Below are 14,930 nucleotides of genomic sequence, written 5' to 3' on the forward strand. Positions count from 1 at the left end.
TCTCTCTCTCTCTCTCTCTCTCTCTCTCTCTCTCTCTCTCTCTCTCTCTCTCTCTCTCTCTCTCTCTCTCTCTATTTTCCCTCTAGGCCTATCAGATGTCATATGATCTTCTGAACTGGCAGAATTATTATAAACACAGACAAATCCAAACAACAGATAATTTTAAAGATATTTCAGAACTTAATTTCAAGTACAAAATATCTACTGATTCACTTAGCTAATGAGTTTGATACTTACTACCAAGTATCGAACTCATTAGCTAAGTGAATCTGAATTGAAATGAACGATAAGAACACTTGGTTACATACATACATACATACATACATACATACATACATACATACATACATACATACATACATACATACATACATACATACATACATACATACATACATACATACATACATACAATATGTAAATACTATCTCCCACAGATGAGCAAATACACTGATCACATGACTTCAGGGTGATATTAAATTTATTCACAATCCTTGCATACATTCACATATGGCATCCATATGTCCTATGTACAGGAATCACAGACAAGTATACAGTGTTAGTTATCTGTACAGGAATATAAGAGAACCATGTGAAATGTGACACACAAGTTATACCTGTACAATCCCACAATACATATTGTTCAACAATTCTCTGTGTGTGCCCAAATTTCTACTTATATTACTAACAGTCATATCAGATAGTAATCTTTTTACATGGCAATATTTTACAATATCAGGTCAATAATAATTCATTCTTGTATCACGATCAAGGGTTCTATTATGAATAACATTTTGCCTGTTCAGGTTGACAGGTTTTGTCAAACTGTTCGTTATTATACTCAATATGAAAAAGACTGTATTTTACAGTATTTTATTGTAGCTGAAAACTAGACTGGGAGATTAGCTTGGATACTAGTCTAGACTGGGAGATTAGCTTGGATACTAGTCTAGACTGGGAGATTAGCTTGGATACTAGTATAGTGATAAAATGAAATTCCAATTTTATAGATGGAAAAATTATAATGTACTGTGCACTGTAAGTTCAAAGTTTTCTTGAATGTCCTTACATGCTAGCTAGATTTTTGTAGTGTGGAACCCAGAGTAGTCTGTGTAAGGTACATGTATGCAGTTACAGGGCGCCCTCACACAGCGGTCAGGCTGGTGAGGATGAGTGACACAATATATCTTACAGTCAAGATCCAGAGGTGTATGCATATGGATCAGATGAATTTCAATGTGGTCTCATATATTCAAAGATCAGGTTGATGTTTATATACCATCTCTTCACAAGGTAAACTGAAGTACCGGTAGTACAGTAGTATGGTAGTACGATAGTATGGTAGTATGGTAGTACGGTAGAGGTAAAGTTACCTTATTGAAATCTAGTTGGAAACACCTAACAGTACGTAGACTGGTGTAAATAGATGGGAGATGGTATCCACAGTATACTAAAGTGTAAACCTAATCAAGTTATCTCTACTGCATCATTCACATAATTATAAGTTTACATAATTTAGAAATTTACTGATCTTAAAAGTAACATCATACTATGTTATTGATTAGTACACATCATACTATGCTATTGATTAGTACACATCATAGTATGCTATTGATTAGTACACATGATTTCAATATTTCATTATCAAAGAAGTGTATTCATAGCATTTTAACTGATGAAAAACTTTCAAAAATTACAACACATTCAGTGACAGAAACTTTGGCAGACTTCTTTTCTCACTGCTTGGTGAAAATGTGTTATATGAAAACAGAAACAGAGAACACTAATGTGGTTCTAGTGTATCGATGTCATAGTGTCATTTTCTATCAATAAAGTAACAGTTACACTGTTTGTCCTTTGAGAAAGATCCTGTTTCCTTGAAATTATGACCTATACCATAGACAGTGGAGGGGAAATATAGACACTGGAGGGGAAATATAGACAGTGGAGGGGAAACACAGACAGTGGAGGGGAAATACAGACAGTGGAGGGGAAACACAGACAGTGGAGGGGAAATACAGACAGTGGAGGGGAAATATAGACAGTGGAGGGGAAATACAGACAGTGGAGGGGAAATATAGACACTGGGGGAAAATATAGACAGTGTGTACACAAGGACCAGCGAAACAGCAGCATGTAGCCAAACGATAATGCAGTGTAACTTTAAGATAATTCCCTCACTATATCAACTGATATCAATTCCAATTTCTTTCAACTGAAGAGGATAACGATATAAAATCCACTTATGGTCGTCTTCAAGTCATCTTGCTGTAGAGGTAATGTGTTACTTTTATTTCTATGTTTTCAACTGATCTTACAAATATCAGAACTCAAAATGTCTTCAGCATAGGTTTACATGATTTATTAAAATTATTGAAAAGAATGGTGAAGCTGTACTGTAAATGCCATCATGGTATTATCTTGATATTGAGGGTGTCTTTCCTTCTATTTCACTATTTGGATTTCACTGTGGCGTCTTTCACCTACTATTTGGATTTCACTGTGGCGTCTTTCACCTACTATTTGGATTTTACTGTGGTGTCTTTCACCTACTATTTGGATTTCACTGTGGCGTCTTCATATACCATTACCAGTATATCTTATATCATCAGTTTTTACATAGACCTTATATGTGTAGGGTCTATGGTTTTTGCAATGTAATAAACTAGTGTAGGACAAGATAGCATAAGATAGACACTGCCTCGTCATCTTGATGTTGAGGTGACTTGTTTCTTTCTATTAGCAATTGCTGCTGCAAGTCTAGCTTTCTCATTCTCTGTCTCTTTTTTCTTGGCAAGACTCTCAAGTCGTCTCTTCTCCCTCATTTTCTGGGCCATCATTTTCCTGTCTTCAGCCGTCTTTGTTTTGGGTACAGCAACAGTGGCCTCAGTATTTCCATTCTGTGAATCAACTTTAGCAATCTTTGTGACTGTATTGTCTTTATTTTCAAATTTACGCTTTCTTTTTTTCACTTTGACGATGGGGAAGGGATGCGTCAGAGGTGGTTCATTCCTATCATCAGCAGTTAAAATAGCTTCCTGGTACTCTTCATTCAACTCTGCATCATACATCCTGTTTTGTGGAAATAACTCTTCATACTCTTCTGGTCCTAACGTATACTGGTCCTCATCATCTATGTAACGTTGTGTTTTCTCTGTATACTGTGCTGCACTTTCTGTATAATGTTCTGTACATGGTTCAGTTCTCTTCATATACTGTTCATCAGACTCTGTACGCTGTAGTAAAGTTATGTTTTCAGCCATTATAGATTTACAAATTGTGGAGAACTTGTGTAGAGATAACCTGTAAAACAAATGAATTCAAAATATTTGATATTCATCCATTGTCATTACGTAAAAAATACTTGACGAAAAGTGCTTCAATTTGGTGTGTAAATTAACATAACTATTCAATGCTAACTTCAATATTACATCACACATAACATAACCTTAAACAAGGTATTCGTAAATCTACAGAACAAAGAGACAACGTGTTTCTGATTGCTTGGTAGGACTGATGTCATCTTGCTTACACTTATCACATGCCTCAATTCTGATTTGTTTACAGGTGGCCTGTCTACAACAATCGGAATCAAGAATTTGGAAAACTCTGTCTGTACAGTGTCACACTGCACCAGAACTGATGAAAATAAATAACACATGCATGCATACACACACACACACACACACACACACACACACACACACACACACACACACACACACACACACAAACACACACACACACACACATGCACTTACATATACACATCAAACAAACATGAAATACATAACCACACATATACATGTACATGCAATGGAATATAATATAATATACACATACATGAAATATATAAACACATACACACACAAACATATACATAAATGAAATATGAGCACATATACACACATAAAATATATAAACACATACATACACAATATATATACAGTATATAGTATACATGTATACATATATAATATACACACACACACACACACACGCACACACACGCACGCACACGCACACACACACACACACACACACACACACACACACACACACACACACACACACACACACAAATATATACACAAATGAAATATATAAATATTGATTGACAATTTAACAAGTGTCTAGAAATCAATATAATCTAGAATTCACTCTACTTTCTATATATCTACTTATAGAATTCTCAAGTTTCATATTTTCACTATTTCGATGTTGGTCAATAGTTTCCAACCTGTTGTGGTATACAAATTACAAAATTATTTCATACGTATAAATCATCAGAGTTCAATAACCTATAACTTATAAGAGTTGCCTTTGTTTGCCATCCATGTGCTTTAGTGTGTGTTGTGTCGTCATCGAAAATTCGTATAAAAATACCGACTATTTAATTTCAAAGTATTTAGTTACACGTCAGATTAGTTAGATAACATTTACGTTGACTTACTCACCTCTCACCCCTTACCAAGTTGAGATATCGCGGTAAATTGGGGATGACAAGGGAAGTGTTATTGTCAATGGCTGCTCAGCTGCCCTTGGGTGAATTTCCTTACAGCAAATGTCATTGGTCTTCTTGTGGACTACATGCAAAAGAATGAACCAATGAAATGCTCTGTACTAAGTTACAAAAGGTCACACCATATGCGCATGTCGGAGGTCACATTTTTCCAGGGCTCCACGTTTGAAAACAAGATCTAAGGACAGTTTGGTGATATTTTGCAAGATTACACTGATTTTTAGAACGGATTAACTACTAAAATTGGCACAGTTGATACATTTTCAAGTTGTATACGAAACAATGTAAAGTCAATACTCACAGATGTTTCGTCGATCGCAGAGTTGGACATTTTGACAGTGTGAAGGGTCGTATTATTATTATTGGCCGAGACTGGGCCGTAAGAATTTGCCTATTTTCCTGTGGAAGACGTGTTTTTGGAATGTAAGACGAAGACCTGGCCATGACCTTATTGAGAAAGCCGTCCTCTGTTCGCTAAATCATTCGGTTGTGTTGTTTTTTTGTACTTTTTTGGCCCACTTTGGTAATTTTACTGAACGGCGTCTGTAACTATGGCAACAGTACTTGGTGTTGGAGTAGGAATCTTCATACTTGCCTTTATATGGACATTGACTTTTGCCCTGTGTCTTTTCTTCTCTAGGTCACAGGGGGGACTCAAGTAAGTTTTACATTATTTTTAAAATAATTACAAAGACAGATCAGATGTATCTGACAGTAATTCTTGAAATGACCTCAATGTGTTCTTTCTAGTGCTGTAAAAATTTGGCCACTTTTTGCTGCTCTTTGTCTCCCCAGCAAGGCTATGTTGTCTCTAACTTACATTTTTTGGTGAAAGTGGAGACTCCAAAGAGATGTATCTTGTTTGCATGCATTGGTTTAGACTTGTCAATCACCTGCTACACAGTGTATACAGATACTATACTACTACTAGTAGTATATGCTGACCAATGCTTTTAAACAAATGAGATATAGTATATTGATTGATATTCCCAACAGACAGACTAAAAGGAGTAAAATCCACTGATATCAATAAAACTCAATGTGCTCATGATATGCAAAACTTTGCAAATATTCCCAGATTTCTCCCTCTGCTACTGGGTTTTCAAAACCTTAGTGAAACACTGTTACATGTCAGTGTTTAAAAACCTGCAAAGTTGAATTTTTATGAGCCCATTCACTTTATTTCTCTGTTTACTTTTTTTTCATGTACCATAACATACCATAATTCATAACATACCACTCTATAGATGCTGTATTTATGCTTCTGTTTCATCTATTATTATTTTCTACTCACTTTATCTAAGACTGTCAGATATTGTTTATTTGACCCCCGAGTGTCTGTGGTAAGTTACACTTGATCTAAGAGTGTCAAATATTATTTATTTGACCTCTAAGTGTCTGTGGTAAGTTACAATGCATGGATAAACATGGCATGGAGATATATAGTGTGGTAGATATGGTATTAGGTGAGAAATGAGACTGAAAGGTTCATCATTGTCTACATAGTCCATATATCACCTGTACTGTGTTCAGCTAATAGTTAAAGGCCCACAAGCTGAGTTTATTTGGTTCTAGTCGTAATTTTTGCTGCATTTCTGTAAATACTCGCAGTATTCATGTACACTTAACCATCATTTGCAATTGACTGAACTCCAACCTGGTATTAGGATATAACTTATATACAATTTTATGATGTACATCCCTACTATGCAGCCAACTGTTCTAACATGCCAACAGAAATTGTAATGTCATAAAAAGTATTCCTTAATATTAACATTATACTAGAATAGTTAAATAAAAGTTTTATGAATGTATTTCCTCTTGAGTAAAAACTCAACTTGTGCCACTTTAACAGGAGAACCAACAATGATGAAACTTTCAGTCTACAGTAAAATAGATAGATAGCTATTATGGTTCATGTACAATGGAGGGAGAGATAGCTATTATGGTTCTATACGTCATGTACAATGGAGGGAGAGATAGCTATTATGGTTCTATACGTCATGTACAATGGAGGGAGAGATAGCTATTATGGTTCTGTATGTCATGTACAATGGAGGGAGAGATAGCCATTATGGTTCTGTATGTCATGTACAATGGAGGGAGAGATAGCTATTATGGTTCTGTATGTCATGTACAATGGAGGGAGAGATAGCCATTATGGTTCTGTATGTCATGTACAATGGAGGGAGAGATAGCTATTATGGTTCTGTATGTCATGTACAATGGAGGGAGAGATAGCTATTATGGTTCTGTATGTCATGTACAATGGAGGGAGAGATAGCTATTATGGTTCTGTATGTCATGTACAATGGAGGGAGAGATAGCTATTATGGTTCTATACGTCATGTACAATGGAGGGAGAGATAGCTATTATGGTTCTGTATGTCATGTACAATGGAGGGAGAGATAGCCATTATGGTTCTATACGTCATGTACAATGGAGGGAGAGATAGCCATTATGGTTCTGTATGTCATGTACAATGGAGGGAGAGATAGCTATTATGGTTCTGTATGTCATGTACAATGGAGGGAGAGATAGCTATTATGGTTCTATACGTCATGTACAATGGAGGGAGAGATAGCTATTATGGTTCTGTATGTCATGTACAATGGAGGGAGAGATAGCCATTATGGTTCATGTACAATGGAGGGAGAGATAGCTATTATGGTTCTGTATGTCATGTACAATGGAGGGAGAGATAGCCATTAATGGTTCTGTACGTCATGTACAATGGAGGGAGAGATAGCTATTATGGTTCTGTATGTCATGTACAATGGAGGGGAGTGAGGTACTAGATATGGCTGTTGCCATCTTACTAACCATAATATCTCTGGAAATATTTGCACCAAGAACTCCGACACATCACTGTTCAGTCTCCATGGGAGGAACTATAGCAGAGCTGAATACTGATGTGCCAGAGTTCTCAGAGCATATATTTCCAGGACTAACTCAGTAATATCATAATATTATTAGATGATACAATGTTGTAGAGAGAATGAAGGGAATGTAAGAAGTAGTTACTAGTTGATATCATGCAATTTGGTGGTATGTACTGATTTTAGGTGGTGTATGTAAAGTAGTGTAGGTAAATAGGAATGTGGACATCATGGTAATATCATTTATAGACAATGGACATCGTGGTAATATCATTTATAGACAATGGACATCATGGTAATATCATTTATAGACAATGGATGTCATTGTACAAGTAATATAATTTATAGACAATGGACATCATGGTAATATAATTTATAGACAAGGGATGTCATAGTAATATAATTTATAGACAATGGACATCATGGTAATATAATTTATAGACAATGGATGTCATAGTAATATAATTTATAGACAATGGACATCATGGTAATATAATTTATAGACAAGGGATGTCATTGTAATATAATTTATAGACAATGGACATCGTGGTAATATAATTTATAGACAATGGACGTCATAGTAATATCATTTATAGACAATGGACATCGTGGTAATATAATTTATAGACAAGGGATTTCATTGTAATATAATTTATAGACAATGGACATCGTGGTAATATAATTTATAGACAATGGACATCGTGGTAATATCATTTATAGACAAGGGATGTCATTGTAATATCATTTATAGACAATGGGCATCATGGTAATATCATTTATAGACAATGGATGTCATAGTAATATCATTTATAGACAATAGACGTCATGGTAATATCATTTATAGACAATGGACGTCATTGTAATATCATTTATAGACAATGGATGTCATAGTAATATCATTTATAGACAACAGACGTCATGGTAATATCATTTATAGACAATGGACGTCATTGTAATATCATTTATAGACAATGGATGTCATGGTAATATCATTTATAGACAATGGACATCATGGTAATATCATTTATAGACAATGGATGTCATGGTAATATCATTTATAGACAATAGACATCATGGTAATATCATTTATAGACAATGGACGTCATTGTAATATCATTTATAGACAATGGATGTCATGGTAATATCATTTATAGACAATGGATGTCATGGTAATATCATTTATAGACAATGGCTATCATGGTAATATCATTTATAGACAATGGACATCATGGTAATATCATTTATAGACAATGGACATCATGGTAATATTTATAGACAATAGTAGTTATTAATCAGATTTATTGACCTGAATAGATAAAACATTACTTGTAAGTACAGTGTATGTGCAACAATTGGTTGTGAGCCAAGAACTAATAAAAACTATGTTAGTATTTAATACTAGATAATCTGATTCCCCTACATATTATTTTGTTAAAGCTAAACTTTGTGATACAAATAGAAGTAGTAAGAGTAGTATGTTATTGAATTGAAGCAAATCAAGTACTGGTATCTTTAAAAAAACGCCACTGAAAAGTCTCTTGTCACTTTCTTTCAGACACAAATGTGAAGAAACAAACACTTCACTTGGTTTTAGTTAAAATATCTTTATCACTTACAACAATTCTAGCTTTACTTTGATTAACATATTATATAGATAAGTTATATAAACACAGTCAATAACTGTCACTCATTATAACACACTGTGATATTTTGGATTTCACTTACAACAATTCTAGCTTTACTTTGATTCACATATTATATAGATAAGTAGTATCACTGTGATATTTTGGATTTCCTTGTTTAGTGAGATCACTATCATTCATGCCATACATTAATTTAGACTGGCACCAATCACTTGGCAGATTTTTTTTTGTCACCTCATAATCTTCAAATGTTGTAAGTTTCGTTATTCATTTCTAGTTTTGTAAAGGAAATTGTCCAACTTAATAAAAAAATTCCAGTAACTATTAGTCTAGTATAAGCCTTCACCGGACTGTTTCACAAGCAGTCAGTCAGTCAGTAAATATATAACATTTCATACACGAGTTAGTAAATGACACAGTTGTGTTTTTAAAAAATGAAATTATTCACACATGCATGCACATGCACACACACACACACACACACACACACACACACACACACACACACACACACACACACACACACACACACACACACACACACAGTGAAATAGCTCATACTTGAGTCTAACCCTAACTGTGTTTATTTTAACAGGAATGCTGGTATTGGTATATTTTTTCTATCACTCATTATAACACTCATACTGATATTCTTTCCAAGGGAAGACCCTAGTGCCCCAGTAGTGGAGGACTACACAGTAAGTATGACCACAACACATGTGTTTTGTTATTCTTTCCAAGGGAAGACCCTAGTGCCCTAGTAGTAGAGGACTACACAGTAAGTATGACCACAACACATGTGTTTTGTTATTCTTTCCAAGGGAAGACTCTAGTGCCCTAGTAGTAGAGGACTACACAGTAAGTATGACCACAACACATGTGTTTTGTTATTCTTTCCAAGGGAAGACCCTAGTGCCCTAGTAGTAGAGGACTACACAGTAAGTATGACCACAACACATGTGTTTTGTTATTCTTTCCAAGGGAAGACTCTAGTGCCCTAATAGTAGAGGACTACACAGTAAGTATGACCACAACACATGTGTTTTGTTATTCTTTCCAAGGGAAGACTCTAGTGCCCTAGTAGTAGAGGACTACACAGTAAGTATGACCACAACACATGTGTTTTGTTATTCTTTCCAAGGGAAGACCCTAGTGCCCTAGTAGTAGAGGACTACACAGTAAGTATGACCACAACACATGTGTTTTGTTATTCTTTCCAAGGGAAGACCCTAGTGCCCTAGTAGTAGAGGACTACACAGTAAGTATGACCACAACACATGTGTTTTGTTATTCTTTCCAAGGGAAGACCCTAGTGCCCTAGTAGTAGAGGACTACACAGTAAGTATGACCACAACACATGTGTTTTGTTATTCTTTCCAAGGGAAGACCCTAGTGCCCTAGTAGTAGAGGACTACACAGTAAGTATGACCACAACACATGTGTTTTGTTATTCTTTCCAAGGGAAGACCCTAGTGCCCTAGTAGTAGAGGACTACACAGTAAGTATGACCACAACACATGTGTTTTGTTATTCTTTCCAAGGGAAGACTCTAGTGCCCTAATAGTAGAGGACTACACAGTAAGTATGACCACAACACATGTGTTTTGTTATTCTTTCCAAGGGAAGACTCTAGTGCCCTAGTAGTAGAGGACTACACAGTAAGTATGACCACAACACATGTGTTTTGTTATTCTTTCCAAGGGAAGACCCTAGTGCCCTAGTAGTAGAGGACTACACAGTAAGTATGACCACAACACATGTGTTTTGTTATTCTTTCCAAGGGAAGACCCTAGTGCCCTAGTAGTAGAGGACTACACAGTAAGTATGACCACAACACATGTGTTTTGTTATTCTTTCCAAGGGAAGACCCTAGTGCCCTAGTAGTAGAGGACTACACAGTAAGTATGACCACAACACATGTGTTTTGTTATTCTTTCCAAGGGAAGACCCTAGTGCCCTAGTAGTAGAGGACTACACAGTAAGTATGACCACAACACATGTGTTTTGTTATTCTTTCCAAGGGAAGACCCTAGTGCCCCAGTAGTAGAGGACTACACAGTAAGTATGACCACAACACATGTGTTTTGTTATTCTTTCCAAGGGAAGACCCTAGTGCCCCAGTAGTAGAGGACTACACAGTAAGTATGACCACAACACATGTGTTTTGTTATTCTTTCCAAGGGAAGACCCTAGTGCCCCAGTAGTAGAGGACTACACAGTAAGTATGACCCATGTGTTTTGTTACTTAGGCTGTGAGTAGATAAAACCTAATTGAGTTCCCCAGTCATTTGTAGGGGCTTCACACTGCTAAATTTAGTCCACTCCAGGGCCGCTCTAACTTTTAGTCCAACCTAAAAGTACTAAATGTGAAAGCATTAGAGCAGTCTAAGGCCAACTTTAAATAGTCCAGACCAAAACAGGCTGACTAAGTCCGGACTATAATATAGTCTGGACCTGCTTTGTCAATGTAAAGGCATTTTTGGACAATGGGTTCCCATAAAACTATTGTACAGTATATTGGAAACTATGGTAGTTTTATCTGATTTCCTCCCTTCTTCTAACAGGGTTCCTAATCTATGGCAAAATGACTGTGTTTATACAACTCTTGGTAGTTTCTAGCCAGCATAGATAATACTGGTATTCATCTAGCAATGCTAGTACAGCAAAGTACCTCTAGAGGGCGCAATTTGTCATGGTAGCACATCTTGCCATACCTCAAGAACACATCCAATGGCAGGAATCAATGATTCTGAGAAGTTGTTTGAGATCCGAGTCACCAAAGTATATCTGTCTTGAATCAAAGCCCCACCCCCACACCCCACCCAGTATTCATTTTGTATAACATCAGAGGGATTAGTCTGAATGGGAGTACTGTACTGATTTTACATAATGTACTTGTTAATTGAAGGTAAAGACCTAGGTCTTAGGTTGGAGGGTTGTCAAACAAAAGTAGAGGCTTACAATACCTCTGATGCACACCAAGCCTTTGAAAGTGACTTTGGTGCTGTGCAACCTGTGGTTGCTTTCAAAGTTAGTAGAATTGGCCAAGATCTAGCAGCTAGAGTAGGCATAGAAGAAACAATAGACTGACCACCTTTACAGTATTCTCTTAATTACCCCCCCCCCCCTTTCAAAGGGGACACATCCAGATCTAGTGATGTATTTTACAGTCTACCCCCACCCTCACCCCATCCTCTACCCCCATCCCCACCCCCACCCCATCCTATTTAAAGTGTATTTCATTTGTACAACTTTAAGGAAGCAAGGGATTATGAGATCTGAATTGAGTTGTACTATTTTCTGTTTCAGATCTATGATAACACTATCATTGGAAGGACAGTACTGGTATCATTTATGGGCTTATTTGTTCTAGTAGGGGTGGTTTTTGTCTTTCTATTCCACTGGATGGACCCAATGCTGGCAAAACCTATCAAGAAAAGATATTAAACAATACACACTGGATGGACCCAATGCTGGCAAAACCTATCAAGAAAAGATATTAAACAATACACACTGGATGGATCCAATGCCGGCAAAATCTATCAAGAAAAGATACTAAACAATACACACTGGATGGACCCAATGCTGGCAAAACCTATCAAGAAAAGATATTAAACAATACACACTGGATGGAATACTAAGTCTCTGTGATATATTGGATCAGGACAAAAGCAAAAACGTTTTAGAAAATGTAATTCATGAGTACCATTGCGTAAAGTATGAACAGAGCAGTGAATATTGTCTTGTCGCACACATTTTCAGAAGTGTGATGCTGTGAATAAAGGTTCAATGCAGCCACAGTTCCTATTTTTGAACAAATTTTGGATCAACAACATTTCATCTTAACTTTTATTGCATTGAATGTTTGTATTGGCGCAAGTACTGTAGAGATATATAGATATATAAAATGAACAATGAAAGAATAACTACATCTACTGAGCCATTAACTTCATGAATAGGATTATCACAACATTAAGGTATAATATGTAATGATAGAAAATAAAAACAAGCATTTTTTCAGCAACAATAATTTTACAATGAGAGTATTTTTATACGATTACACGTGATTTAAAATGAGGGGTGAAATTTTAGTTCTGAGTTAAAAATACCATACCATTTATAGGAATACATTTCACAATATGTTAATTATAATGCAAAAAAAAAATACAAAGAATTTTTTTGAAGTGCCTACTAAAATTTGCAACAATATTAAGTAAAATGTTCTTATGTAGTACGTGTTTAAAAACTTTGAAGTATATAATTGAATCCTGTATTTTTCCAACTTATAGTGTTTTGTGTACATACAAAGATAGGGCTTGAAATTAACAGTAGTCATGTCTCCACAGACTACAAATTCTTGTCATGGGACTACCATAATTTGCAACTGATAGCCCACTGATAATGTGATGATTTCAAGTTTTGACAATTTACATACATTACTTTAATAACACACATACATGTAGGTCCAATAGAGGAGCTCTTTTTTCAGTTCAGGAATATAGGGCTATCGGTCACCATCCTTGGAATACAACTTTCTGAAATTGGTAGCCCACTAGGACAACCAAAGAAAAAGTTAATTCCAAGCCCTGAAACAAATACCCTCCTGGTTGACTAGAAAGCACTATATGATATGTAAGTTATATAGTAATTAAATGTCTGTGATTACACTGTTGTCATTGTGTTTGTAATCATTTCTTATTTTACATATCCATAACTTTTTGTATATTATGCTTGTACAATGTTGATACATAATAATTTTATTTATACTGGATAGTTCTCTAAGTATATAAACACTTGTCTCCCAAGAAGTCCAGTGAGGGCCATCCCTCATGGGTTCAGTGTTAATGCAGGAGGAAACCAGAGTACCCGGGGAAAACCTGCATGTTCGGTAGAGTCACATTGAATGACACTCTTCTTACTTACAGCTTGGTAAATTTAATCCAACCCTGAATGGATTCAAACCCCAAACACAGTGGTAAGTGGCAAGTGGTTTAACTACTCAGCCACTGACAATACATTGACATGACTGTAGTTATGCACACTTTACCCCAATATAGATATTGTAGCCTAGTACTGTATTTCCTAAAGGTGATGTAAATATTGAGTCAAAGATTGTTTTCAGTCCAATTAAACTTTCATATCATTGGTTTTGTTTCTCGAATAGAAGGAAAAAGGCACATGAATATGGTAGAATATTTCAGATGTTACGTAACAAATAAAAATTACAACATGTAAATTATGTACATATTACTTCTGCTATCAAGAAATTATATGTTTTGAATTTTACATATGTTTTTGGAAATATGTAAATTCCTAAGTTTTGTGGATTCTGTAAATGGTGAATAAATGAATTTGATGAAAAGCTACCGTGTGGTAAATTTGTTTCAGTAACTGGAAGCAGTTTATATTGTCTTGACATTATATAGTGATATAGTATACTGTGACTTAGTCTAGTTCCTGATGACTGTGTTTATATAGTGATATAGTATACTGTGACTTAGTCTAGTTCCTGACGACTGTTATATAGTGACATAGTATACTGACTTAGTCTAGTTCCTGACTGTTATATAGTGACATAGTATACAATCTGATTAAAATCTGATGTTAGATAGGCTGGTTTTCCTGTATTTACCTATATTCCATCGTTATTGCGTCTTTTACGTGAGTTTTTTTTTTCCTGGGCCAGGAAAAGATGCAATAACGATGGAATATAGGTAAATACAGGAAAACCAGCCTATCTAACATCAGATTTTAATCAGATTGCATAGTATACTGACTTAGTCTAGTTCTTAACGACTGTTATATAGTGACATAGTATACTGACTTAGTCTAGTTCCTAACGACTGTGTTAATAGAGTGATATAGTATACTGTGACTTAGTCTAG

At 35.6% G+C, this 14,930-nt stretch overlaps 2 protein-coding genes across 3 annotated transcripts; one reads left to right on the top strand and one right to left on the bottom strand.

Moving 5' to 3' along the window:
• Nucleotides 1-558: 558 nt before the first annotated feature.
• LOC144440265 (uncharacterized) lies at nucleotides 559-4,530 on the bottom strand. Its single transcript, XM_078129604.1, has 2 exons — nucleotides 4,458-4,530; nucleotides 559-3,303 (listed from the first exon to the last, which is right to left on the bottom strand). The coding sequence occupies exon 2, from the start codon at nucleotides 3,261-3,263 to the stop codon at nucleotides 2,706-2,708; it is 558 nt and encodes a 185-aa protein (XP_077985730.1). The 5' UTR covers nucleotides 3,264-3,303; nucleotides 4,458-4,530; the 3' UTR covers nucleotides 559-2,705.
• Nucleotides 4,531-4,688: 158 nt separating this feature from the next.
• On the top strand, nucleotides 4,689-13,782 carry LOC144440267 (transmembrane protein 218-like). 2 transcript variants are annotated; one of them, XM_078129607.1, is made up of 4 exons: nucleotides 4,689-5,180; nucleotides 5,827-5,865; nucleotides 9,641-9,743; nucleotides 12,355-13,782. In XM_078129607.1, exons 1-4 carry the CDS (start codon nucleotides 5,074-5,076, stop codon nucleotides 12,490-12,492), a joined length of 387 nt encoding a protein of 128 aa, XP_077985733.1. In that variant the 5' UTR covers nucleotides 4,689-5,073; the 3' UTR covers nucleotides 12,493-13,782. The 2 variants fall into 2 exon arrangements, with proteins under 2 accessions (XP_077985733.1, XP_077985732.1); XM_078129606.1 differs by lacking the exon at nucleotides 5,827-5,865.
• The last annotated feature ends 1,148 nt before the right edge of the window (nucleotides 13,783-14,930 follow it).

This window comes from Glandiceps talaboti, chromosome 9 (assembly GCF_964340395.1).
Source record: "Glandiceps talaboti chromosome 9, keGlaTala1.1, whole genome shotgun sequence".
NCBI classification, from domain to species: domain Eukaryota; kingdom Metazoa; phylum Hemichordata; class Enteropneusta; family Spengelidae; genus Glandiceps; species Glandiceps talaboti.

What these genes read in the sequence shown, in the direction of transcription:
- LOC144440265 (XM_078129604.1), bottom strand. Translation starts at nt 3,263, where the DNA reads ATGGCTGAAAACATAACTTTACTACAGCGTACAGAGTCTGATGAACAG.
- LOC144440267 (XM_078129607.1), top strand. Translation starts at nt 5,074, where the DNA reads ATGGCAACAGTACTTGGTGTTGGAGTAGGAATCTTCATACTTGCCTTT. An exon ending in AGGTCACAGGGGGGACTCAA is followed by an intron (nt 5,181 to 5,826) that starts GTAAGTTTTACA and finishes ACTTTATCTAAG; the next exon opens with ACTGTCAGATATTGTTTATT. An exon ending in CAGTAGTGGAGGACTACACA is followed by an intron (nt 9,744 to 12,354) that starts GTAAGTATGACC and finishes TTTCTGTTTCAG; the next exon opens with ATCTATGATAACACTATCAT.